This window comes from Ovis aries, chromosome 5 (genome assembly GCF_016772045.2).
Source record: "Ovis aries strain OAR_USU_Benz2616 breed Rambouillet chromosome 5, ARS-UI_Ramb_v3.0, whole genome shotgun sequence".
NCBI lineage: Eukaryota > Metazoa > Chordata > Mammalia > Artiodactyla > Bovidae > Ovis > Ovis aries.
In genome coordinates this window covers 41,330,583-41,357,213 of record NC_056058.1, presented here as the reverse complement: position 1 = coordinate 41,357,213, position 26,631 = coordinate 41,330,583, and the positions used below count along the sequence as shown (strand labels likewise).

Below are 26,631 nucleotides of genomic sequence, written 5' to 3'. Positions count from 1 at the left end.
AGGCTCCGCCCCCCGCCCCCTCCGGAAGGGAAGGAGAGGCGGCGGCCGGCGCGGAGCAAGCAAACGAGACGCGGTGGCCAGCGCGGTGGGGGCGGCCGGCCGGGGATCGGGCAGCACCGAGCGGGTCAGAGCTGGCTAGCAGCCAACGTGATCACGTGTGCAGCCCCTCCTCGCGCGCCTACCTCCCCCGCGCGCCGCGTTCTCCATTCATAAATTCTCCTCCTGCTACCGCGGCTACCGGGCGCCGGAGCCAGCCGGGAGCGCCGCGCAACCGCCTGCCCGCCGCCCATGGGCCGCGCACCCCGGCGCTGAGGTAGGCGCGCGCGGGCCTGGGGTTGCACTGGGTCGGGCGGGGGGCAGGGCGAGGCCGCATGGCTAGCTCTGGCTAGAGATCTCCGGCCCTTGCCCGCGAGGCGGCGAGACCGGAGGCTGGGAGCGGAGGAGCCGTGGTCGGCGTGTGGGCTAACCTTCGGCGCTCTGCACCCGGACTTCGGCGCCCGGGATAGGGACCCTCGCCCACGCCCTCCCCAGCCTGTTTCCCCTTGAGAGATTCGACCAGAGCCGTGGCATTTCCGCCCCCTGGCTTAGCCCGAGGTTGAGACAAGCCCGAAGTCGGTTATCTGCATCTCACTTCTCGCCATCCCCATCTCCGGGGCCGGTTGGGGACGCGGGGGTGGGCGCAGTGGCGAGCCCGATCCGGAGCCCGATCCGGAGGGTGGCCTGTGGCCAACCTCCGCCCTAGGTTCACGTCCCCGACTGCCCCCTAGAAGCCCATCTCCCTTCCCCCGGGCCTCCTACTGTCTTTCCTGGTCTCCTGTCAATGTCCCTGTGTCTCTGCCACCTCCTCCTTTAGCCTGAACTCATTTCCCGACCTACATAGAAGGGCCCCCTCCCCCATGGATGCAGGGGACCCGCGACCAGCCTCTGACCCGAAGTGCCGAGGACACCTGGCTTTTGCCATGCCCCTCCCCTGCTGTGGGCCTCGGTCCTCTCCTCCCCTCGTCCAGTAGGGTGAAAACCCCGATGTATTGGGGGCGCTGGAACCTGTGCACAGTCTCTCCCATTCCTGTGGGCAGGGGCCGCGCGCAGTGCCCACTCAGAGCTGCTGGTCATCCTTGCCCCGGACTCCGTTCCCTGACATTCCAGAGTGCGGCCGCCGGTCCTTCCCACCCAGAGGGCGCGTTGGGGAGGGCGGTCAGGTGCAACGTCCAGGCAGTCCCTCTGCTGAGATCTGAGACCCTTCCTGTCTCGGCGCCCCCAGCGTCAGGCAGACGTGGAGCCGGCCGGCTCCGGCAGGGAGGGGTGCGGCGGGGGCACGCGGGCGGCCGGCACCGGCGGGCGGCGGCGGCAGCAGCCATCTTGCCGCCCCGGGCTGGCTCCAGCCGCCCCTGTAGGAGGCCTCCCTCCCCCGCGTCCCCTCCCCTCCCCAATGCTCCCTGGCAACCCGCCTCCCCTCCCCCGCCCTCCAGCTCGGCCTGCTAGCTCAGTCACCATGGGAACCAGATTCTTGAGGGTTGGGAACAGATGCGCCTCCTTTGGCCTTGTCACTCCCACTAGCTCTGAGCGGAGTGAGTCCTGAACCTCCTGGAGTCGTGACCTGGGGGTCCCGGGGCTCGGCCTCTCCTCCCCCTCCCCTGGCTGGACAGCCCCGCGGATGGTCCGAGTCCCGGCTATTTTGGAAGCCGGCTCCTGGAGCCGAGGTAGCCCCTCCCGCTCCCCGGATGGGGCAGGCCGGACCCCTGGGGTCTGGCGGTAGTGAGCTGATTCCGGACTCAGTTTCCCCTCTCCTGGGCAGGGCTCCCAGCCCGCGCCACCTTGCCAGGCCGGCCCCACCGGCTGGGGAAGTTGGCTATTGGTACGCACGCGCCTCTTCCTTTTCAAAGATGGGGACATGGAGGTCTGATCCGAGCCGGTGGAGGCTGCCTCGGGGCTCCCCCACCACCACCACTCTATGAGTCACTGCCCTGTGTGGGCCCCTGCCCCTGCTCCCGCTCCCAGGAAGGAAGGCGGGAGGGGGGACTCGGGAGCTGGAGCTGAGCAGGCCCTGCCTCCGCCTCCCCACCCCTCCTCCTAGCCTCATCATGCAGCCCACGGCCACCATGGCCACGGCCGCCGCCTCCACCACCTCCGCCACGGTTGCCCTGACCACGACGTGGGACAACGCCACGGATCGCCCTACAGTGAGTGAGGGATGGGGGGGAAGGCGGGGGCAGGGCTGCCAGAGGTCATGCCCACTGGCCCTGACCCCTGACCTGCTGGCCCCGCAGGCAGAGCCCGGCCCAGTCCTGGACAGCTATCTGCTGCTGATGGTGGTGATGGCGCTGTTTGTCGGGGGCGCCCTCGCGGTGCTGTCGGGTGCACTGCTGCTCTGCAGGCGCTGCTGGGAGGCGCACCGACGCCTCCACAGGTGCGCAGTCCCCTCCCCACCCCCCGGGGAACTGGGACAGGTCACCATGAGAGCCCCCCTAAGAGCAGGTGCAGGCATGCAGGCATACTTCTAAAGGACAGTGCCCAGGCTCCTGTGAACTCGGGATGCTGCCTGTTGGGAGCTCTGCTGGGGTCCCAGGGAGGGCAGCCAATCTGGGTCCTCAGGCCTACTGTGCTCCCTCACTGTGCTCCCCAGAGCCCCAGAGGAAGCAGAGAAGACCACCACCACCTACCTGGACAACGGTGCCCACCCTGCCCAAGGTGAGGCCCCCTGCCAGGCCCTGTCCCAGCCTGTCTGCCCACACCTGGCCACCCCGCAGCTGCCCCCCTTGGGCCGCCTGACCATCTGTGTCTGTCTGTCTCCCCTACCAGACTGGGCGCGGCTCGATTCCGACTCATCTCTGTTTCCTTAAGCCCACGCGTAGGTGCTCACAGGCGCGTGCTGCGTGAGTGAGTGTGTGAGTGGATGAGCGAGTGCCCGTCCACCCTCCCACCCTGCCCCGCCCCTGGTGGTTAGCTGGGCCCTCTGTGCTCCCTTCCCAACCACTCCCCTCCCTAGCCGCTTGCCGGCCCACTTGTGGCCCATCCTCTCTTGGCTCTCCTCGCAGACCCCGAGTTCAGGGGGGAGGATCCGGAGGGTCAAGACACCGAGACCCAGCGCTTCTTGTCCACCAGCTCCACCGGCCGGCGGGTGTCCTTCAATGAAGCAGCCCTGTTTGAGCAGAGTCGGAAGGCGCAGGACAAGGGCCGCCGGTAAGGAGGACCACTGCAGCGGCTAACCTGGGAACTCGCCTTGCTGCCCCCGCCCTCCCCAGCACCTGGTGGGCAGTGACAGTGGGGCTGGAGAGGGCACTGGAGTGTGTGTGGGGGGCCCAGCTTGCCCGAGGTGACAGGCAGGCGCGCTGGGCGCAGGTACACCCTGACGGAGGGGGACTTCCACCACCTGAAGAATGCCCGCCTCACCCACCTGCACCTGCCGCCCCTCAAGATCGTCACCATTCACGAATGCGACTCTGGCGAGGCCAGTGCAACTGCCACACCACACCCCACGGTTGCCCCCAAAGCCAGCCTTGCCATATTCCAGGTGAGTCAGGTGTCAGGTGGCCCGGAGCTCAGGGGTGGGACCACAACCCCACCCCCACCCAGCAGGCACCACCTTGCCCACCCACACCCTCCCCCAGTTGTGCCCCTCACCTCAGGGTGGGAAGTGGGGCCTGGCCAGGTCCAGTGGGTGGGGGTCCAGCACGCCCCATCACCCACCCGTGCTCTTTGACCTGTCACTGCTTCCTCCTCCCCCCTGGCTCTGTCCCACAGCCCCCGGGGAAGGCCCTCACCGGCCGCTCTGTGGGCCCCAGCTCCGCCCTGCCAGGTGACCCCTACAACTCGGCCGTGGGCCCTGCCAACTTCGAGATCAGCCCCTCGGCCTCCAGTGATTCCGGGGAAGGCAGCTCGGTGAGGCCTCCCCCCCGTCCTCTGTCCCCCTCCAGCATGGGTCAGCCTATGGGCCTCTTCCTGGTCCCCACCCCGGGAGGAAGAGGGGTAGGTTATACATGGGGCCCACATGCACCTGGCTCACCTCCTCCAGGGTTGTCCAGCAGCTGGAGAGGGCATGGTCAGGACCATCCCAGGCTGTGGGACAGGACACCCCCTACCCTGTCCTGTTCTGGGCTGAGCAAGACAGAGCTGGCCTGTGCCTGGAGAACCTCTCAGGCAGGGTCTGGGAGTTGAGGGGAGGCCCAGCCCCCATGGTTTAGCGTGGCCCCCACCCAGCCCCAGCTCTCTGCTCTTCCTCTGCCCTACAAGTGAGTGACAAGTGGCCCAAGCAAGGCGGGCACTTGGGCAGCAGGGAGGAGTCAGCAGGTCTCAGAGCATCTCTCTTCTCTCACAGCTGGACACTGGGGCCAGGAGCACCAAGCCTGGTGTGCAGGGGGCTGCAGCAGGGCCTGGGGAGGCGGGCCCAGGCCCTGGGCCAGGCCCCGTCCTGCAGTTCTTCACCCGCCTGAGGCGCCATGCTAGCCTGGATGGGGCCAGCCCCTATTTCAAGGTCAAGAAATGGAAACTGGAGCCCAGCCAGCGGGCGTCCAGTCTGGACACAAGAGGTGAGCTGCAGCCCCTGGTGGCGAGTGAGTCCCAGGGGGATGTGGAGCAGCAGGTGGCTCTGCACCATTGGGGGCGGGGGGAGGTGGTCCCCAGTCCCCACCCCAGACTGGCCAGCATCATTTGCTCACCAGTGGGCATCTGGCCCATGAGCTGGTCAGGAGGATGACCTGGGGCTGCACACAGTGCCCCAGTAAAGCCAAGGCTTGTCCAGCTGGAGCGGACAACAGTGAGCTTCTCCCCTGAGGCCTCGTACAGTGTGTTTCTGGCGCTGTAGTCAGTTTGCTGTGCTAGTGAGAGATGTACTAGAGATGTGCTAGATGACATGTACTATAGTATGGCTGTGTGCCAGTAAAACTTTATTTACAACCACAAGTGGTGGGCCTTTGATGCTGCAGATCCCTGCTCATGGTGCCCTGGACACAGGGCTTCTAAACCTCAACCCAAGGGCCATACAGGTGGGGGAGTGGCGGTGGCGGGTGTGGCACCAACTCCCGGGACCAATGCTGCTCACTGGAGCTCAGCAGGGCCAGGCTGCTAGGGCACCTACTGCCCTTGGTCCCAGTGCCAGGAGGCAGGGTGAGGGGATTAGGGACAGCACGAGTCCCCTTGTTGGAGCCAGGCTTCAGCGCCATGGGGCGAGGGAGGGCTGATTTCTGGTTGAGTGCTCCTGGCTGGGAAGGGGAGGGGAGGGCTTGTCCTGCTGCCCCACTGGGAGCCTAGGTGGAGCTAGGCCTCTGGTGTAATTAAAGAGGTGATTATAGGCAAATGCACGCAGGAAGCACGCAGAACCTGTCTGCTGGGTTACTACCATCTGTACCCCTGAGGCTCTACCACCAGGTCTCCCTGGCCCACCAGTGAGGCAGGATCTGGACCTGGCAGGAGAGAGCGTCACCTCTCCCCCTCTCCTGTCCCTTACTTGGCCTTACCTTCACCCTTCAGCCAAGTGGTGTCTTACCTGATGACCAGGACAAGTCCTAACTCTGGCCACACCTGCCTGCTGCCTTGGCACCTCACCCATGCCCACCCCGGCCGCCGGGCTCGGTCCTGGTCTTCCAGCCCTTGGCACCTTGGTTTCCCAGCTGTACCACAGGGTGGGATAGACACTCACCTGGCCCAGGCTGGTGTGTGCTGGCCTGGCTCAGATGTGGGCAGTGGGCCTGGTGCCAGGAGGGGCTTAGGCAGGTGGTTGGTTTTCCTTTGCACAGGCTCCCCCAAGCGACACCACTTCCAGCGGCAGCGGGCAGCCAGCGAGAGCATGGAGCAGGAGGAAGGGGATGCCCCCCACGTGGACTTCATCCAGTATATTGCCAGCGCGGGCGACACCATGGTCTTCCCAAGCCCCCGTCCCTTTCTGGCCAGCCCCACCAGCCCGCCCCCCAGTCTCGGCAGGTATTTTTCAGTAGATAGAGGTGCTGGGGTGGACCTGTGGGCCCCTGCCCCATCCCATCCCTCATAGGTGGCCCCGAGGATGGGCGGTCGAGTCCCTCTGGCTCCACAGTCTCCTGGAGGCTACCTCACTGGGGCCATCTCTCCAGCACGGACCGCAGAGGGGAAGTGGGAGAGAACCACTGCTTCCTGCTGAAGCCTAGGGCGTGAAGGTCTCTGTTGTGGACCCAGGATACCTCCCACTTGCTGGTGCTCCTGGGGCTGGACAGCTGCTACTCAGAAACTGTTGTGACCATTTCTGGGGGTGCCACCCTCTCCCCCAGCCCAAGGGCAACTCTCAGGAAACTCTGGGCCCCTGTCAGCAGGACGGACAACTGGACCCAAGGAGCAGGGCAGGCTTCCAAGTCCTGGGTGCTTCCTGGTCGGGGAGTTCAACACTTTCTATGTGTTATCTTCCTCCTGGGTCCCTGTCAATCTGTGGTGGGGGAGCTGGGGTGGCCCCCTGGGGGGGTCACCCAGGTGTCCAGGCTCAGTTGGACTCCACTTGGTCCAATCCAACCCCAGCAACCGCTTGGTACACGAAGTTCTTATTAAGAAGGCATCTCCTGAGAAGAGCCTTAACTCTGTCAGGGTGAGGGGCCAACCCCCTGCACTTCCAGTGGATGCCCTGGTCACATTTTCTTTTAACATTTTATTTATTTTTAATTGAAGGATAATCGCTTTACAATATCATGTTGGTTTCTGCCATACATCGGCATGAGTCAGCCATAGATATACATATTATACATATATCCCCTCCCTCTTGAACCTCCCTCCCATCTCTGCTGTAAGGCCCTGGTTGAACTGGCAGGCGCCAGGACGGCTCCGGGTTAACCCAAGAGCATCCAGGCCAAAGTGGACAGGCAGCACTCAGAAACATCATCTTCCACAGCCCGGCCAAGCCTGGAGGGTTCCCACCTGTGCCCATCCTCCTGGACCGAGAAGCAGGGTGGTCAGGAGGGGGCGGGGAGGGGACACGGGGCTGGGGGTAAGGAGGGGGCCCAATGCAGCCTCCTGACTGCGGCCTGATTTGCAGGTTAGAGGCCGCCGAGGAGGTTAGCGCTGCAGGAGGAGCGAGCCCTGAGTCCCCCCTAGAGCGTGGCATCATCGCGGGGCCTGAACAGCTACAAGACTCAGATGGAGAGCGAGACGCGGGGCTCGAGCAGGCCCCGACCATCTACCGCGATATCTGGAGTTTGCGCGCCTCGCTTGAGCTGCACGCGGCTGCCTCTTCAGACCACAGCAGCAGCGGCAACGACCGTGACTCGGTGCGCAGTGGCGACAGCTCGGGCTCGGGCTCCGGGGGCGCCGCACCCGTCTTTCCACCGTCCTCGCCACCACCCACACCCACGCCGCGGCCGGCGGATGGAGAGACGGGCGGACCACGCAAGCTGCTGCAGATGGACAGCGGCTATGCCAGCATCGAAGGCCGCGGCGTGGGGGATGATGGGCCCCCTAGCGCGCCCGAGAAGCGCTCCTCCTTTACGAGTGCAGGCCGCGAGGCCACTGTTGGCTGCAGCTTCGAGAGCCCCGCGCCAGAGACACCCGTCCGTCCCCGCAGCCCGCGTGCCTGGCCTCGCCGCGCTCCGCGCCGCGACTACAGCATCGACGAGAAGACAGACGCGCTATTCCACGAGTTTCTACGCCACGACCCACACTTCGACGACGCCCTGTCTGCCGCAGCGCGCCATAGGGCGCGCGCGCACCCGCACCCCCATGCACGCAAGCAGTGGCAGCAGCGGGGCCGGCAGCACAGCGACCCTGGAGCACGCGCTGCGCCCTCCACCCCATCCACGGCCCAATCTGGTGCCCCCCGCCCCGCGCGCGCACCCCTGCGCCGTGGAGACAGTGTCGACTGCCCACCCGACGGCAGAGCAGGCGACGACCCGGCCACGTCCTCCATTCCCGTCATCGAGGAGGAACCCGGTGGTGGATGCCCGGGGTCCGGCCTGTGCGCTGGGACCCCGGGTGCGCTGCTGGACAAGCTGGCGGCCAGCCTCGACGACAGGCTCTTCCCACCACGGCTGACCCAGTCGGTCGCCGTGGCCCCTGCGTTGGCCACAGCCGCGCCCACTTCCCCTGACCACAGCCCGGTCTAAGTCTGCGCCCCGCGCCCACCTCGTCAGCTTATTCGGCACCGGCGGGGCCCCGGTGCCGGACATACCTGGGGTGTGACGCCCCGGCGCGCCTGTGCTGGGACCGCGGGCCTGGAGCACCAGCGCGGTTCCCCAGGCGCCCCAACGAGCGCACGCACAGTCCCCTCCAGGCACTTCGTAGAGTCGATTAGAGGGAGTGTGGCGGATTCTCACCTTGGGGTCCTGAGGGCCACACTCAACTTCCCTTGGCCCCAGACTGTAGCCTCGGGGTGTTGATGGGGGTTGCCAAGCACACGGCGTCGCGTCTCTGGCACATAGCTACGGGAAGCGCATGCGCAGGGCTTGCATCCAGACGGTGTGATACGGGCCTACTGCGCAACACGCATGCGCACAGCGCCTCTTCCAGAGGCCAATGAGGCCTCGAGATTCGCTCGAAGCGCACGCGCCGCAATTTGCGCCAAGACACAGCGCAGGGACCGCAGGGCGCCGAAACTCATCTCTTGATTGAGCCGTCCCTCGCTGGGAGGTTAGCTCGGGCCGCAGCCACCAACCCTTCGAAGCCGTTTACCTCACCGCGGCGAGTGCTCGCGGCAGTCCGCACCCCCACACTCCCCCAGCAATAACCGCTGCCCCGCCCCCAGCCCTGCACTCGCCTCCCACCTCACTCCTTCCTAGTGTCTGCACCCTACACCCGCCCTCCGCATGTTGAGCAGGCCACACGCCCCGTAACTGTAACCGCTCCGTCCAAAGAGCCGCCAGGACTTACCAGTCAGTGTTTGAGACATAAAACCCAAATGGTCAAGGTTTCAAGTTTCCCAAGCTTTATTTATTGCCAAAATATGGGGCAGCCCTCGCCAGCGGCCGAGTCACCCTGCCCCGCCCCTCCTTCCGAAGCTTCCTGCAGTCTGTACCATCCGGTGATGAAGTTTGTGTTTTGTTTTCTGGTTGATTATAAACATTTACTGCATACTCTTGCTTGCTCTGGGTTGTTTCTGGGGACCCGAGAGCACAGACGTCTTGGGGAGAAGGGGATGAGGCACCCTCTAGCCACGATGCTGTGAAGCTGTGGGCCCTGGGCTGAGCAGAGGGGCCCGGGGAGCTTTGGGGAGGCTGGGCTCCCGCTGAGAGCAGAGAGATCCAGCATGGCTAAAAGCAAATATGCCTAGGAGGTCCAGGTCTCCAGCAGGTAGCCCGGCCAGCCCCTCCACTGTGGGACCCACAAAGGGACCCAGGCTCAGGCTCAGATCCCCTGACAGCATGCTGCCACCCATAGTTCCCAAACATCCCTCACAACCACAGCTCAAATCCACCTGTTTTATTTTTTGTTTAAAAAATAAAAATAGAAAGGAACCAACCAAACAACAAACACAAGGAGGCCACCTGGTTCCCTTGGGCATGGGCATGCATCTGGGTAGGCAGGCCTGTGCGTCATGCCCATCCCGCTGCGGCTGTGGTTGATACGAACACATCACCAGGTGTGGGAGGTGCTAACCAGTGGCAGAGTAAAAACAGGAGTTGGGGTGGACGAGAACCAGTAGTCTCAACGTAAAGTGCATGGCGAAGGCTGGCATGGGGCCACGCCGGGCCCTCTCCCTCCTCCCCTAGCTGGGGGAAGGGGCTCAGCACAGGATTGCAGTCAGCAGGAGGTCGTGTCCACCGGCCACCGAGGGCGGGCCAGATCCCAGTCCCTGCTGTGCCCCAGCCACAGCCCTCCAGGACCCTCTGGCTTCCAGAGGAGCAGTCAGCACAGAGGGCACTGTGGCAGCCTTCCTGGGCGGTGGGCAGCAGACCAGCTGTCGACGGGAAGACTGAGCAGGACCTGGCCGGGCTCCTGGGGACGGACTGAGACCAGGACACAGGTGGGTCATTTCTGGGCCAAGCAAGGTCCTGTATCACAGGCAGCATGCTCTCCCTGGATCCCTCCAGAGGGTGGGGAAATGGAGACCTAGTCATGCAGTGCTGTCAGACAGCTCCACTGGCCAGGGAAGGGGCCACCCCAGCAATCTCTGGTCGCCTAATGGGATTAAGGAGGGCCCTTGTGCCACAGATCCAGGCCTCCCTGCAAAGAGCTTCTACCCTACCTGACTGGTTCTGATACCGGCACTAAGTTCTGTGGGGGCCATTTCAGGGGCAGCTCCCGGGGAGAGGCGGCATGGATGGACAGGGGCTGGACCCTCAGGCCCCCAACCCACTGCTCATATCCTGAGTGGCAATGGGGGTGAAGCAACCGTGAGGCCCACCCAAAATGCCCTTTGTGGACTGGGTGGTCAGGGCTGGGAGGAGGGAACAGGGAGAACAAACGACCACCTCAGTCAGAGCACAGCCCCCTGCACCCCCCCACTCCCCAAACTCCTCCAATGCCAGGAGCAGCCTGGGCTGGACAGGAGGCAAGCCCCTCGGGTCTGCAAAACAGGCTGTCAGCTTGAGGGGCCCTCCTCCTGCACACACCCCCACCAAGCCCCTGCCCCACACCAAGTAGCCAGTGTTCTGCAGAAAGTGACTTCCTTCAACTTCAACCCAGACCCCAGGAACAGTGACACAAACCAAGACAGTAGTGTCCACGATGTGCCCTCCCCACTCCACCCCCAACCCCTCTGGTCCCGGTCCCATCCTACCTGCGGGCAGCCACCCTCACTGCTGTTTGCAGGCCGACAGCCGGCGGATCTTGCTGCTGGCCGAGCAGGCCTTGCGGGCAGGGTTGGAGGCGGCACTGGCCCGGCGCTCTGCCCTCGACCTGGTATTCAGCTGGGTGGCGTCGGTGCCATTCACGCACACAGCCTTGGGAAGGACCCGGTTCTGTGTACTCCGCCCAGCCTCCTCCTCCAGAACCTGACCTTCAAGGGGAGAGGGCCAGAGTGTGCTGACTGGGGATCCCAAAGCACACACACTCTGCATCATTCCTGCCCGGACCCAGGGCCCCCACCACCTGTCCCATCTGACCTGCCACAGGGCCTCATCCAGGGAACGGGAGGGCGGGCCTTCGAACCAACCGACCAGAGTCAGCCCACGCTCACCTGCCCGTTCAGCTGTGAGCAGGGCTCTGCACTCAGGTGAGTGGGAATGTGGTGGAGGACCAGAGGCCTGGGAACTGAGCCTCAGCTCTCTCACCTGGGTGAAGGCCAGAGCCCACTGGGCCCTGTGGAATACAAAGGGCTGTACTCGGGCCAGGCATTCGGACTCAGTATCTCGAAACAGCCCACCCTGGCTCTCCGTGCCAGGCACAAAAGAAGACAGAGGCAGGTTCGGGCGCCTTCCATACCCCATGCCTTCCTGCACGGCCTGCCAGCCCTCACTTGGTCCTGGGGCCCTGCTGCATGCAGGCTGAGGGAGGGGTGCAGGAGCCCATGCTGACCACAGCACACCCTCCTCCCGTGAATACCAGGAAACCACCACAGCTGCCTCAAACCTGTCTGGTCCTCACATAGGAATGAGTTTCCACCAGCCGCATCTGGGGCCTGACTCAGCCTCTGGACCTTGCCAGAAGTCCCCTAGGCATGTGTACAGGCAGCAACTCAGGTGAGAACTCTAAGAGCATGGCAGGGTGGGCGGGTGTCAGGAGCCTGCTCTAATGGGGGAGGGAGCTGAAAGGGCGCCGAGTACCACAGCGCTGCTCAGACCATCAGGGTTCAGCCTCCAGCACAGCAACCAGAGCTGGGGGGTGGCCGGCAGGCAAGGAATCTGCTCCACTTGCCCTCAAGGCACCAAGGGCACTGGCCCAAGCAAAACCCCTCAGGGTGGGTGGCAGGACGAGGGACAAACCAGGGAGACCCTGGTGAGCAGATCATAAGATGGGACTGGAGCAGAAGCAGCCCCAACACAGCCTGCCGTTGGCCTAGGGCAGTTCAGCAAGGGGCAGCTGCCTGATCCTGAAGCATGCTTGTCCCCCATCTGGAGTAGGGACATTTCTGGGCTAGGGGTCTAGCTTGGACCCAGAGAACTGCTCTTGGACAAACATTCCGTACGCAGGAAAAGTAGCCCAGGCCTCTGGTATAGGCCTGAAGGGACAGCATGTAGTCAGTGCCCAGCGGGACTTGGGGGGCCCAGCAGGGTCCACACTCAGCCAGCCAGACACCTGTTCCAGAGCCCCAGTGCCTCCCAAAGGAGAACACCTTGATCCTATCCTGCCAGGGACAGAGGTCCAGGAGGCCTGACTTTGGACTGGGCTGTGGCCGAGGTTCCCAGAGCAGGGTCTCTGACCTGACCCCAAGACCCCAGTGGGAAATAACTACAGCCAGCCACCATGGGCACCAGAGGCCTGACATGTCCTGGGAGTTTGGGTCCGTGCCCACAGCCCACCCTGCACACAGGCTCTTTCTACAGAAAACACCCAAGCCCTGGCCGACGAGCCAGGAGGAGGTAAGCAGGACCTCACACACGATGCAGGCAGGACCTTTATGCAGAGCTAGTGGAACCAGCCCCGGGGCAGCACAGAACGGCAGACACGGTGGTGGGGCAGTGGCCCAGCCTCCCTCAGACCCTGGGCAGGGTCAGCGAGAGCCCATGGTGCACAGGGCGCGGGCAGGGCGGTGCTACACTAGGTCCTGGGCTCTGCCTGGAGCTCTTCCAAGGCCCTGGCCTCAGCTTCCTCTCCAGAAAGTTCTGAGCACGGGCTCTCCCGTGGGCCTCTCTCTCTAAGCCCTGCCTCAGACGCCTCCTCGCCACCTGGGGAAGAAGGCCAGGCATCAGCAGGGCACTGGCGCCAAGAGGGCCACCGGACCCTCGGGCAGAGCCCCCGGCCCTCCCCTCGATCGGGGCTCACCGGGCACTGTGAAGTCCTGAGTGTAGATGACGTCGTCCTCAATGTCGAAGAGCTCGTCGTCCACATCGTCGGCACAGCCGTGCAGGTCCTCCAAGTAGGGCATCACTGTCATGCCCCGCCACCGGTCCTTGCAGTCTGCACTGGGTGGGATGGGCACCGGCTGCTCCGCTGGTGGGTGCTTCTTCCGGAACCAGCTGTGGGAGCAGGGCATCAGGGTGTCCAGGCTGGCTCCCCACATGGGCCCACCCTCAATGCCCACAGAGAACTACATAGCGTGCAGAGATGGAGAAGGGTGGGGCCAACAGGAGAGACTGAGCCGGCAAGATCCCTGTACCTCGCCCTCCCCCTCCAGCACCCAGCCGGGCCAAGGACTCACCTGTGCTGCCGGATCTGCTGTATGGAGAACCGCTTGGCCGGCTCATACTCCAGCATCCCTGCCAGGAGACCAGCCGGGGGCGGGGTCAGCGCGGGCAGAGGCCCCGCCCCTGCCTGGGAGGGGTGGGGGCGGAGGGCGTGGCGCGTGTGAGCGGAGCCCCGCCCCCGCTGCAAAGCGAGGTCAGGAAGGACACCGGAGCAGGCTGGAACACAGGACAAGAGCCCACCCCAGGGATCCTGAACCTGTCCACACATCCCAGGAAGACAAAGCACAGGGGTCGACCCTGCAGTGCCTGCCCGGCTCTGGCCAGCAAAGCCGATGACCGGCAATTCCTACTGGAACCCCAAATCCCCAACGCAGCAGGAGGAGAACCAGGGGCCTCCAGAGGGACACACCCTAGAACCTCTGTGAAGGCCTTTGGCCGGGACCTGGACATGCAGAAGGGGCAAGGCAGCCCTGTAGGTGTTGCTGGGTTTTGTTCTCAGAAAAGTGCAACTTGGGGATGCTGGCACTCAGAGCTGAGCCTGAGTGGTGCAGAAGAGGAAAGGTCATGGTCACAGCCCTGTTGTGGGAGAGCGAGGGCAGGGCTGGGGCGGTGTTCCAGAGACCTGTGGGCAGGAGGCTCGCCGCCCAGCTATGCAAGACCTCTAGGCAGGCCCAGGCAGAGACGACAAGACACTGCCTGGACCTGGGGGACAGGGACACCAATGCCCTCCGCCATCTCATCAGCCAGACTTAGGGCTGCTTCTTACTTATTTGGTTGCGCTGGGTCTTAGGTGAGGCATGAGATCTAGTTCCCTGACCAGAGACTGAGCCAGGGCCCCCTCCATTGGGAACTTGCAGTTGGAACCACAGGACCAGCAGGGAAGTCCCCCTAACTTAGGACTGTTTCAAGTGTTTATGACAGTGAAGGCAATAACAGGTCATCATCTGTGTCACTGGAGCAAAGAAAGCTTAAAACTGAGAGAACTCCAACCCATCAGTCCCCGTTGAAGGAAGGAGGGTCTGAAACATCAGTCCTTGCTAGAGCTGGGGGTTTGTGTGTGTGTGTGGGGGGGGGGTTGGGCCATGAGCCTTCAAGGAACACTTGGGCAGGGAGGGCAAGGTCTGAGTTGGTGCTGCTGTCACCTCCCACATTCCAATAAGACCCTGGGAGGGGGGGGACCCCAGTGCCTGGCTGCCAGGGTGGCCCTGATGCAGAGGGCAGGACTGGGTTGCACCACTGCAGAGCACTTGAACTGCAGCTGCTCAGCTTCACTTCACCTTCACTAACAACCAGAGAACTGGCGTGATTCCATCATCAGGAGGCTCTGGAGCCATGCAGGACTGTGAAGTTGCTTGTTCATCTGTAAGCCACATACAGGCTAAAGCACGGATTAAAGCCGGGCATCAGGTCAGTTACACAAGGCCCGGGGTCTGTGGGCAGAGGACCTAGGACGGTACCAGTCACACAGGCGATATCCTGGATGTGCTGTATCATCAAAACTAACTTCACCAGGGAGCTCCCTGCCAGTCCAGGAGTGAGGACCCTGCGCTTTCACTGCTGTGGACCTGGGTGCAATCCCTGGTCAGGGAGTAGGATCCCATAAGCCATGTGTGGTGTACAAAAACATAAAACACTAATTTCAGCCAAACCCCAGGATGCTGATGTGGCTTTATGGGGGCCACTTTGGGTCAGGCCCCTGTGTGCGGAGACAGTGCCACCTGCTGAGCAGCCTGGGAACTGCAGCAGAAAGAGGTCCTGCAGGAGACCGCCCCCCCCTCACTGTTACTTCCCATAGGGATGGGTAATCAGGACAGGGTGGAACCAAGACCCAGGGCAGGTGGCAGAGCCCAAAGGAGCCAGCGACCCCTCCCACGCTCCACTCAGGCTGCTCTCCAAGCCTGGCTAGGCTGTGCCCACCTCCCATATGGGAGGGCGGGGGCAGGCGGCTGCGGCACAGAGATGGCTCAGCTCTCAAGAGGCCAGTGGTCTATGGAAGACCCTTCGGTGCCCCCACACCTGCAGCCTGGCCTTCACCCTGAGGGCCTCACCTCTGAGCAGGTCTGAGAGTGGGGGCCCACAGTCCCCCGGGATGGTGTAGTCCCCCTTCCCGATGTTCTCAAACAGCTTGTAGATGTTGTCGCCCTCGAACGGGTACAGGCCTGTTGTGATGTTGTAGCTGTGGCCCGGGAGGACAGACCAGTCAGAGCCTGCCCTGTGGCCCTGGAGCCTCTGCCACACTCCCCCACCCCCAGTGCACATACACACCCCCCACCCCCTGCAGGGATGGGATGTAAGGACAATGGTCTGAACACACAGTGCTGCTGGCTCACTGTGAAGACACGGAAAGCCACTGGACTGCACGCTCTAACAGGATGGGTCAGGGGACATCTGTCAATGAGCTCTCAGTGGAATAAAACGGATGCTTCTTCGCCCAGACCATTGGCTGCCGCATGGGGCTGCAGCGCCAACTTGCCTTGGGCAGGAGAACACATGCCTCCTCGCTGCTGCTGGGATTATGGAGGGATAGACGCCTGCAAGGCAGTCTGGGTGGGAGCCAAGCATCACTGGCGACTCGTGGTATCTTTAAGAACTCAGCCCCAAGAGTCAGGACAGAAAGCCTCGCCCGAACAGCGATGGGTGACTCGCGCAGGGGAACACCAGCACAAGGCCGAGGTGGGCAAGAGAACAGCTGGTCCCGGTGCATGTGCCCCTCCCCACAGGAGTTCCTGACCCTGGCTCCATGGCTTCCCCAGACATAGGGGACCTGCCTGGAGGGGCAGGTCGTGAAGGCCTAGAGTCTGAACCGAGTGCCTGGGGCTGGGGTGGGTGAGGTAGAGAGACCCTGGGCTAAAGGGACCAGGCCCAGGGCACTTACAGCGTGACTCCCGCTGACCAGATGTCCACCTTGAAGCCAGAGAAGGTGTCCAGGCCATTGGCGATCTCAGGTGGCTGGAATGCTGGAGAGCCCTGGCTGGTCCGGCACGTGTCATCCTCGGCAAACGGGTGCAGTGCCTGTGGCAGCGCCAGGTAGCCCTTAGGAAGTGGCCCCAGGGGCTGGACCCCATGCCCCGTCCACCCCGGGGGCCCCCACGCACCTCAGCCACTCCCAGGTCAGAGATCTTGAGCGTGCCACCAGTGGTGAGCAGCAGGTTGCCGGGCTTGATGTCCTTGTGCACGATGCCCTGGCTGTGCAGGTACTCCAGGCCGTCCACCAGCTGGCAGAAGTACCTGCAGGCACAGCTCTGTGACCACCACTCAGGCCAACCACCTGGGCTGTGCTGTCACCCTAGTCTCTGGCCTGGAAAGAGCCATGCTGCTCACCGCCCCTGCCCCCGTCCCCTCCTACCACAGGCCAGCTAGTCCTACAAGCAACTGGGGGCTGACTCTCCAGGAGAACTTGGCCTTGGGGCAGTGAGGCCCAGTCAGGGGCTCCCCCAGCACCAGGAGGCCCCACAGCCTCAGGCAACGGGCATGCAGGGCAGTGCATGTGCACAGAGGAGTTGGTGGGCTGCCTGCGGCAGGGCATGCACAGCAGCCAGGCTACACAGTCGCAAACTGGGCGCCAAAGCCCTGAGTTTTAAAACACACTTGAACTTCCATCTCATTCATGCTCAGAATAAGCTCTCTGAACATAGGACCAGGTCCTTTAAGGCCCTGGCCCTGAGTGACCTGCAGGGGCGGGGGCACCGGCGGGGCTTGAGCTCACTCACCCATGGGCCTGGCACACAGGGAAGCGCTTCTCGGGCACGCTGTCCAGCATCTCCTGCATGCCACACACACAGTACTCCATCACCATGTACGTGGGCTGTGCTAAGGAAAATATGCAGCAAGCACCCTGCTCTGAACAGGACAGACCCTGGGACACAGACAAATGCTGGGGGTGGGGCTGCACCAGTGCAGTGAGCGGGAGCACCCGGGAGGGATCATGGGCACTGCAGTGGATCCCCACCCCTCCACGGATCCTCCAGGGCCTTCCTGTGGAGCTCGGTGCTGCCTCTGGGCTCAGCCCACACAGCCCAGCATGAAGGCCCCTGGTTGTTTCATCCCAAGGAGGAGCTTAAGCCTTGCCCCCAGGGGAGCGAGGGATAGAGGCCCATGGGGCCCCTGGGGAAGAGAAGGCTGAAGTTGTGGGGGGGAGGGGGAGGGAGTGAGAAAGGGTGGGAGCCAGGGTCAGGTCGAGGCCCCCCAGCCACACCTCTTTGTGGAGAAGAGCCCAGTCATTCTGGATCCAGTGGGTCAGGGACAGACCCCTCAGCAGGACACCAGGCCCCTAGACCTAGCCTCTGGGAGTCGCAGCCCAAGAGGAGAGGGGAAGGCCAAGGAGACTGACAATATGCCCACCTCCCCACCCCCTGCAGGATATATCTTCTGCTTCTCCTCGTTGTACAGCACATCCACTAACTGGATGACGTTCCTGTGCCGCAGCCTCCTCAGCAGCTGGATCTCCCTGAAGAGAGGACGGGTAGTCAGTTGAGTCCCGGCAGCCAGGCCGCACCCACCATGTGGAAGGCACCGCACGGAGGGTGCCAGGTCTGCCAGAGCCCAGCAGGGCTTCAACACGGCAACAAGACCAGGGACATCCAACACTTGGACTGAAGATGCACGGAGACCACAGCAAGGGCACACAGGGGCAGCACAAGGGGTGTGGGAACTGGGACTCCAGAGACAGCCCTTTCCACCCCCAACCTATTGCCAGTGCAGCTCCTGAGGATTCCCTGCAGGAGCCGGTGGTAGGGAAGGGGGAAAAGTCAGAGGTCTGTGAGGAGGCTTTGCAGAATGCTAAACAGAGTCACCAGCTGACCCAGCACCTCCACTCAGGGTATGTGCCTTGGAGGACTGAGAACACGCGACCTGTGCACATGTGCTCATGGCAGCACCATCCATGGAAGCCCAAGGGTGAACACATTGCCAGTGTCCCTCCACCCCCAGGAGCATCCCTCAGCCCTGAAAAGGAGAGAAGCCCTGACACTTGCTACCATGTAGACAGGCCCTGAGAACACAATGCTTGGTGAGAGAAGCAGACACAGGACACGCAGGGTGTGATCCCACTGATGGGAAATGTCCAGAACAGGCTGATCCACAGACACAGAGAGTGGGTTCCTGGTTGTCAGGGGCTGGGGAGAGGATAGGTGACAGAGGAGACAGGGCTTCTTTTTGGGGTGATGGAATGTCCTGGACCTACACAGAGATGACCATTACTAAAAAGATACCAAGTGCCACGGAACTGCATGATATGTGAGTGATACCTCAATAAAGGTTTTGTAAAGTCCTCACCAGGAAGCCCATGTGTGATACATAAGAACATCAGGGCAGGTGAGGGCCTGTCCTCTTGAGACTCAGCTCCTACCCCTCCCACTGTCCACATTTCATGAAAAGGTCAGCTATTCCAGAAAACCCACACCCCACCCTCACAGACCAGTGCACGATCCTGGGCCCTCATAGTGTAAGGCCCTCCTTCCACGCGGATCATGGCCCGGCACCAGAGCCGCCGCTCCCCAGAACCAGTGCACAGGAGGCCCTCCACTCGCAGGAGGAAACACAGCTTCACAGTGGCTTCTCGCAAGCCCACTGGCTGCTCCGTCCCTGCCCAGGGTCCCCTCCAGGCCGAGGCTGCACATCTAAATTCTCCTCTGAACTGAAGCGGGGGGAGGTGACTCAGAGGCTGGGCCCTGGGTTCACACCATCTGACCACCAGGTGTTTAGCCTGCTGTCCAGCGTGAGCAGGGACCACACACACAGCAGCTCCACCTGGGCACTGACCCTGGTTGTGCAGGCTCTGTGTGTATATGGGGAGCAGACTCTGACGTGAAGAATCCCCCTACATTGTGACACAACCACCATGATGTCTCCCAGTATCTCTGGGTGTCCCTGGGAACAAGGCAGTATGGTGAGTCCTGGTGGGTGGGAGCAGACTCCCCAGCCTGGCTCTGGCAGGGCCTCCCTCAACCTGCCCAGCCTGGACCTAGTGTGAACCAGTAGGTCCCACTCACTCCTGCAATGGGCCTTCGTAGGCTGCCGTGTGCCAGGCACTGGGTCCGTGAGCACCCTGTCCTGGGGGGTCCCCTTAGACGCTCCAGGCCCGTCAGCACTCGTCGGCAGTGGCCCTGTGCTCCCAGGCTTCCTTCCCCCATCACCTCATAGCTCTGACTCCCAGCCTGCTGCCAGCTCCCCAGGGCCAGAGCTCAACCATGGTGACTCAGGGCCCCTCCCCTGCCTTTAAGTTCTCCACCCCTTCTATCCCACAGAGAGGTAGACACCCCAGGCTGCCCAAATGGAAGTCTTTGTCCTGACAGCTGTGACGAGGCCTTAAGGGGTCTCTGCCAAGTGCTGCCTGGTCAGAGTATACAGCAGCTCCTTGCAGAGATGCCAGGAGAGAGGGCCCCAGGAAGGGGTCCCGGGGCAACTCCCTCAGTGTTTGATGCCTGCTGGGCTAACTGGCCAGCAAGGGCACCCACCGCGGGGACGGGATTTGCAGCCCAGAGGGGAAAGCGGCACATGGTGGCAAGCTCAGTAGAGAGCCTACAGGCTGGGGCGGGGATGGGACACAGGGCCCAGTGCAGACCGAACTCCTGAGGCATGGAGACAGCTCAGGTGACCATCCTCATCAGCCTTCCTGCTGGACACGGGAAGGGAGACACGAAGGAGGGCCCAACCCAGACCGTGACTTCCGTGGCAACAGGAGAGCCCAGGTGAACGCCTGTCCCCTCTCCATCCAAAGAGACACTACATAAACCCACGTGTGGAGACAAGGAGCCCTTGACACCTGAGCCAACACGTGCCCACCTCGGGGAAGCAGGCTTCACAGCCAGGTTTCAAGCAGCAGCCACCAGTCCCAGTGTGCAAAGACTCCAAACTCAGATGTGGCTGCCAACCACACGCGCGGTGGTGCCCCAGGCCTGCCCAGGCGTGGACAAGCCCAGGTTCTGCCTTCTGTGCCATGAGTACCCATCCTAGGACCATCCACCCGGCCAAGCCTCCCCTTCCGCCCACTGCCACAGGGGCAAGACTCCTCTGCAGGAAAAGTTTAATGCGGGAGGGACCCCCAGGCAGTGGACAGCACTACCCCCCACCCCACGTCAGGAAAGCCAGCTCTGGAGGGAGGGCCCTATGCAGGGCCCTCAATCAACATGATCACAGCCTCCCGAGGGAGTGAGCCTGCTGTCAACACCAAAAAGGGGCCACACAACACCAGGGAAGGGGTCACAGTGTCAAACTCTAAGAGAAGGGAACTGCACACCCACGAGGCCAGGACTGCGGTGGAGACAGCACAGACACACACTCCGAGTGGGTGAGGGGATGCAGGAGGATCCCCGAAACATGCACTGCAGGGGCCAAGATGTTCCCGTCACCTAGGAATAGCACCACTGGCCAGAGAAAAAGAAAACCATTATTTAAAGAAAGAGGAAAGCCGGGCGCTCAGCCAGGATGCAGGAAGTGAAATGAGAGGAAGCAAGCCTTCCGGTCCAGCCGCAGTTGCTCAGGGCGGGCATCGCAGGGACCTGCCTGTGGTGCTGGGAGCAGAGTGGACCCGGGGTGGGCTTGCTGACCACGCACAAGCAGAGGGCAATGAAAGAGCCGGGTCCTAAAGCACTGGAGTTCACAGAGAAGGGCAGCTGCCCCCATGGCCAGCCCCCTCAGGGCCCTGGGACCTGCCACCTCGTTCCCTCTAGATGCTGACGGGTCCACAGAGAGCAAGGAAGGGGTGATGGCTGCTCTGGCCGAGGGACACTGAGTAAGACCCCCTCACCCCTCGGTCCTTCTGCTGCTGCTTCCAATCATGTGGCAAGGGGCAAGAGACGAAAATGAGGAGAAACTCAAGAAAAGTGAAGTTCAACACAAATGTGTGCTTGCACAACTGCCGAGCAGCACAATTCCTAATAGGCATCAGCAGGGGATGACCCCTATGTCCACTGATGGGGATGGATACACATGTCAACACACATGGGCAACAGGAGTAGATGACCCACACATCCACTGAGGGGGTCAGATACACGTCCCCCCCCAAAACACACACAAGGGCAGCATCAGAAGCTCTGACACTTGCTACCACGTGGACGCACCTGAGGACACCAGAGGAGCAGACACAGAACACATACCGTGTGATTACACTGATGGGAAATGTCCAGAACATGCCGATCCACAAACACAGAGTGGGTTCCTGGTTGTCAGAGGCTGCGAGGGGGAGCAGAGGTGACTGCTGATGGGGATGGGGCTTCCTTTTGGGACATGGACTGTTCTGGAACTAGAGATAGGTTGTGGTCGCACTCTCCAGGAAAGTACCTGACCCTGAGTTACCTGCTCACAGCTGAGTTTCACATCATATAAAACGTGTCTCACTAAAGCTGTTCAGAGAACATGCCACCTCCAGCTGTATAGTAGACACACGATAATGGGCGACTGGGCTGTGACTTCCAACAGGCTTCTGGGTGAGGGGCCAGCGTCCCCCACACCCCAACCTGGGGTGTCCCTATGGCCCCCAAGCTTCACTGCATATAGTCACCTCTCAGTCAAGATGTAAAATGAGATCCTGGGTGCCTCAAGGAGCAGCCGTGCCCTGGTGATGCCAGCTGGCCTCAGGGAGGAAGCTTTACCAATACCTGGGTAGTGGGGGTACCAGCAGATGCCAGGACCTGGCAGAGGCCACTTGGGATGGGAACGAGGGCCAGGAAAGTCCAGGCTAGGCTACAATCCCAACCACTTACCCTCGGGTCCAAGAGCCCACCAGTCACCACTGCTAGCCTGGAGACTGGCACTGGGCACTTGGGCCAGGACGCAAGGCAAGAGCACCAGGAACACTGATGAGGAAGGAGGCTGGCAGGGCCCCAAGTTGCCAGTCCCAGCTCTGCACAGCTCACCAAGCACATGCACCTGGCACACAGCAGGCATAGGCCCTGAGCTGCACTCTTACAGAGGGAATGTGGGGCGGGAGCACGGAGACTGTCCCTGCTTCTCAACAGCTGATGGAAAAGCCCACAAAGAATAGGACCTTGTGACAGGCGAGAATCCTGTGAGTTGGGCCCACCTGCCCTCCCAGGGGTCGGGGCAGAGGGGTATGTACCCACCAGATGTACAGGCATGAAGCCCCAGGGCTGCCCCTGGCCAGAGAGGCAGCAGTGTGGCCTCTGTGGCTGACCAGAAAAACAAGCAGATACAACTTACATAGAAAATGACCCTTTTCATTAAAAAGTCCTTGGATTGGTAAAGAGAAGTTCGAAGGTGTCAATGTTAAAACGACGACTGCTTTCTTTTTCACTTCTTGATGCTTTTCTGAATCTTCCTATTCTACAACAAGAACAAGTTAGCAGGACGTCCCTGGCAGTCCAGTGGCTAAGATTCCAAGCTCCCAATGCAGGGGGTCCAGGTTCAATCCCTAGGTTGGGAAGATCCCCTGGAGAAGGGCATGGCAATACCCTCCAGTAGAAAACCCACGAACAGAGAAGCCTGGCAGGCTACAGTCCATAAGGTCACACAGAGTCAGACACGACTGAGTGACTTACACACATAAAAAAAAGAACAAAGAGGGACAAGCACAAACCACAGCAGCCCTCCTGGGAGGAGCCACAGGAGGGGAGACTTCCTCTGTCACACACTGCATTTCTTAAGGGATGCATCCCATCCCAACTGGAGCTGCGGGACTCCTGAGGTTTGTCTGGAAAGTTCCGGACACTTCACTCCATGAGAAGAGTCTGGAGTTGAGTTTATTAAGTCTCTCCAAGACAAAGGAGCCTTTTTTCTCCGTTGTAGCTGCCTGCCGGCAAGGCTGACCCAGAAGCCTGGATCTTGGGGCCCTGCTTGAGCACCCGCACAGAGCACGTATCGTCAGGATTCAGGACAAGGGAACAGGGTGCTCAGAGCAGGGCTCACCCTCACAACATTCAGAAAGGAGGTGCAGGGGTTCTAACCTGAAGGCACACACCCAGCAGGCCCTTTCAGCATCAGCCCGCAGGTGGCCGGCCAGCACGAGGCCAAAGCTGAGCTCCAAGAGGGGGAGACCTGTGCCTCTGGGGCTGAGACAGACAAAAGCGCCCGACCCTGCAGCTGTGGCACCTCACAGCGACCCCCAGGTGGCCGTGGATGCCAACCACCCTGCCTCCCCAGGCTCAGCCTCCCCAAGGTTTCCTCCAATGGACACTGTCTCCACAGTTCCTGAGACCACAGCTGATGGCTCAGGAAACCAGAACTGCAAGCCGTGATCTTCCGTTGGGTGGCCAAGCAGGAGGGAATCCTGGGTGGTGATCGCCCTCTATCTTGACCTTGGGCACATACATTTGCAGATGGGGAGGGGCTTCCTCAGGTGTGCGTCACCCTTTGGAAGAACTGGGCACTCATCCACCTGACACCTCTCCCTCATCTCAGGGTGGGGCATCTGCAGATGTTTCGGGTGCACGCCTCTGGTCCCCCACTTTCTCTGAAGCCCCCAGGATGGCCAGCAGTGGCTGGGGCGGCCCTAACCAAATATCAGTTGGTGCTGGAAATGAGCCTGGCCCCTCCCAGCTTGGGATGCAGCAAAGCATAAGGCACCAGACACTAGGGTGACCTGCGCCAACTCCATCCAGGAGGGCTTGTCCAGGCTGGAAGAGTCCAGCACCCCACTCCTGGGACAGACCAAGGGATGAGGCCTAAGACGAGCCAGGAGGACAAGGACCAGCCCTGGAGAAAATGTGTGTGTGGGGGGATTCCCTTTCTGCCAGCAGCATCCAGAAGCCCACTGCCCCTCAAACCGCAGTGGTGGCCAACTGGCAGCCTGAGGGTCACCTCTCCCCCATACACTTCTGGATTAAGGAGAAAAGGTGACTCAGAGAAACAGGGAGTGGGGATTGGATCAGAAGTGTGGCCTAACTTAGCCTGCAGGAGGGCACTGGCACCCACTGTCCCCTGGCCTGTCTCACCCAGGACACTAGTGGCCCCTGCCTAACCCTCACCACGCAGGTGGCAGATGGGCACAGAGAACTGGCTGGGCTGGCCCTGGGATGCCTGGTCCTGCCGTTGCTGGGGGTCCGTGGCTGGGACACGGTCCGCAGCCGGTCTGGCCCCACTGCCCTGCTCTCCAGGTGTCCCACAGCAGACAGAGGCAGCTGGGCACTCACTGTCAAACTGCCCGGAGAGCAGGGGGGCTGGGAGGAGGGGTGAGAGTGATCAGGGAGCAGCACTCCCAGGACCGGCCAAGGTCACCAGCCAGTCCTGCCGCCTGGCCCATTAGATAGAGCCCTGGGCTGGGGTAGGGTGGGATCCCCAGGCAGCAGAGATAAGGAAAGGGTGCCCCCTCCCAGAACCAGCAAAAAGGACGGAGGCAGGGCTCCCACCGCCTTGGGGATGCCTATGGCCAGACAGGCGCGGGAAAAAAATCTGTGTAAAAAGTTTGTCTGGACACAAGCCGACCCCCACTTCTCAGAAGCCACCGAGCCTGCAAATCGTGGATGTGTCCTGTGGCACATCCCAGGCGAGTGAGAAAGGGCCAAGTTCGCCCCTGCAGACTGATAAACCGGTGCAAACAATTATTTTTGGCAACCGCAGCTTCGCCCTCCAACAGGGTAAACAAATGGCGTGTTCCGGCCCTAGTAACAGCCTCACGCTAGGAGGAAACCTGCCGGCGGCAGACAGAGCCCTTTCGGAACCCAACTGCTTTTGGTTTTCCGAAGCTAAACCAACGCTGGCCGCCTCCGCCGGTTATCTGAGCCCTCCGGACAGCTAAGAGGGCACAGGGAGAGAGGGGCGCCCCCTTCCGAGGAGGGCCCCGCAGCAGCTGCGAGGGCAGGACGCCCAGCCGCAACGAGCGATCCTGACTTTACCGAAGTCCCCCAAGAGATGCCCAGGACTCTTTCTGGCTGGTCGACTCGGACGGAAGAAAGTAACCGAGAGAAGGGAAGAGGAAGGGAGGGAAGGGGGAAGAAGGGGACCGCCCTGCGGCGCGCGTCCCCACCCAGGAAGCCCGCACTTACTTCTTCACGTTGGCCTCCCCGTTGGGGATCCTCCGCAACTTCTTCTTCTTGAGGATTTTGACGGCTCTTCTGCACAATGTCTCCGAGTCCAGCACCTCCTTCACCTTGCCGTACGACCCCTCCCCCAGCAGGTCCCCCATCAGGTACTTTCCGATGAGCTTGGCCCGCTTGCGGCGGGGCTGGTAGATGACCTCGGTGGAGTCGATCCGGTGGATGAATGTGTCCATCCCCACCGACATCAGCTCGCCCTCTGTAAACATACCCAGTTGCTGCGGGTCCGCCACCTCCATCCTGAACTCCAGGCCTCCGACTCCGGCAGGCGGTCCCTTATCCCCTTTGTGAACTTCACGGGGAGCGAGCGGTTCTTCCTTTTGTTTCTCCCCACCTCCGTCCCACCTCAAAATTCCCTTCTCCAAAATATAAAGTCAACAAAATCGAAAAAATAAGAGAGGAAAAAAATAATAATAATAAAGGAAAACCCTCTTGGAAAAGAAACGATTGTACTGAACGTAAGTTCAAAAGGCGCGGCTGGTCCAGAGCCCGGGCAGGCGGGCGTGCGCAGCGTCCCAAGTTTGGGGGCCGCCCGACCTCGGAGCTTTGGGGCGGGCAGGCGCGTCCACGGGGGCCCTCGGGAGGCCGGTGGGGCTGGGAAGTGCTAGGTCATCCTCCAGGGACTTTAGACCCTCGAACGAACACGGACGCGGCCGGGCCGAGTCTTCTCCGCTCCGTCCATTACCAGCGGGCCATGGCGCGCGCCCGGGGCCCCGCGCAGGCCAGCTCTGGGGCTCCCGGAGCTGGGCAGGTGAGCTTTGCCGGGAGCAGGGCGCGCAGCTCGGGGGCGTCTCCCGCCGTCTGGGGCGCCTGAGACGCCAGCAGGTGCGTATCCTGAGCGCGCGGGGCACCTTCGTCCAGCTCGGCCGGCTCCCGCCAGCGCCGGAGCTGCCCGGGGCCCGCCGGCTGCAAAGAGTAAGGCTCGTCCGAACCAGCCGCCGCTCGGGCGCCCGCACACCGGCCCGGGACACCAAGCGACCGCGCGGGCCCGGCGGGCGCCCCGCCCCAAACGGCAGCCCTCGATCGCTCTCCGCCCGAACGCCGTCGGTCGCGGACAGTGGGGCGCGCGGGGCTCCGGGCAGCCCAGGCGGCGCAGGCCGCAGGCCCCGGACCGGGGTTCCCGGGGCTGCCGGGGCCCGGGCGGCGCGTATCGCGCCGCGGCCGCCGCGCGCGTGGAGCAGGCGGGGCGGCGCGGGGGCCCAGCCCATGCAAGGCGGCCGCTCTGCCGGCCGGCGCCCGCCGCCGCTACCGCCGCGCCCCGCCTCAGTCGCGGGCGCCCCGGGCCTCCTCCCCCTTCCGCGCCCGACACGCCGCCGCCATCTTGTTTACCTCCTCCCCCGCCCTGCGCCGCCTCTCCGCCGCACGCCCGCCGCGGGCCCGCCCCCCGCGGCGCCGACGTGCACGCCCGTTGGCCAAACCTACCAGCACCGCCCCCACAGCGAACCCTACCGCCACCGCCCATTGGGCCATTT

General features: G+C 62.4%; 2 protein-coding genes across 6 annotated transcripts; one reads left to right on the top strand and one right to left on the bottom strand.

The window, feature by feature from the left end:
• The first annotated feature begins 209 nt into the window (after positions 1-209).
• CBARP (CACN subunit beta associated regulatory protein) lies at positions 210-9,017 on the top strand. Of its 3 annotated transcripts, none has more exons than XM_027970174.3 (10): positions 210-313; positions 2,075-2,180; positions 2,268-2,407; positions 2,624-2,688; positions 3,036-3,180; positions 3,340-3,511; positions 3,742-3,879; positions 4,316-4,526; positions 5,733-5,916; positions 6,989-9,017. In XM_027970174.3, exons 2-10 carry the CDS (start codon positions 2,082-2,084, stop codon positions 8,049-8,051), a joined length of 2,217 nt encoding a protein of 738 aa, XP_027825975.1. In that variant the 5' UTR covers positions 210-313; positions 2,075-2,081; the 3' UTR covers positions 8,052-9,017. The 3 variants fall into 3 exon arrangements, with proteins under 3 accessions (XP_027825975.1, XP_042106403.1, XP_042106404.1); XM_042250469.2 differs by lacking the exon at positions 210-313 and adding an exon at positions 1,544-1,700; XM_042250470.2 differs by lacking the exon at positions 210-313 and having other exon boundaries at positions 1,544-2,180; positions 3,416-3,511; positions 3,783-3,879.
• On the bottom strand, positions 8,853-26,486 carry STK11 (serine/threonine kinase 11). Of its 3 annotated transcripts, none has more exons than XM_027970177.2 (10): positions 25,109-26,486; positions 17,533-17,616; positions 16,880-16,969; positions 16,265-16,397; positions 16,045-16,181; positions 15,218-15,345; positions 13,184-13,385; positions 12,808-13,001; positions 10,664-10,882; positions 8,853-9,890 (listed from the first exon to the last, which is right to left on the bottom strand). In XM_027970177.2, exons 1-9 carry the CDS (start codon positions 25,396-25,398, stop codon positions 10,680-10,682), a joined length of 1,461 nt encoding a protein of 486 aa, XP_027825978.1. In that variant the 5' UTR covers positions 25,399-26,486; the 3' UTR covers positions 8,853-9,890; positions 10,664-10,679. The 3 variants fall into 3 exon arrangements, with proteins under 3 accessions (XP_027825978.1, XP_004008823.1, XP_042106411.1); XM_004008774.5 differs by having other exon boundaries at positions 13,184-13,241; XM_042250477.1 differs by lacking the exons at positions 8,853-9,890; positions 10,664-10,882 and adding an exon at positions 12,422-12,710 and having other exon boundaries at positions 13,184-13,241.
• Positions 26,487-26,631: the final 145 nt, after the last annotated feature.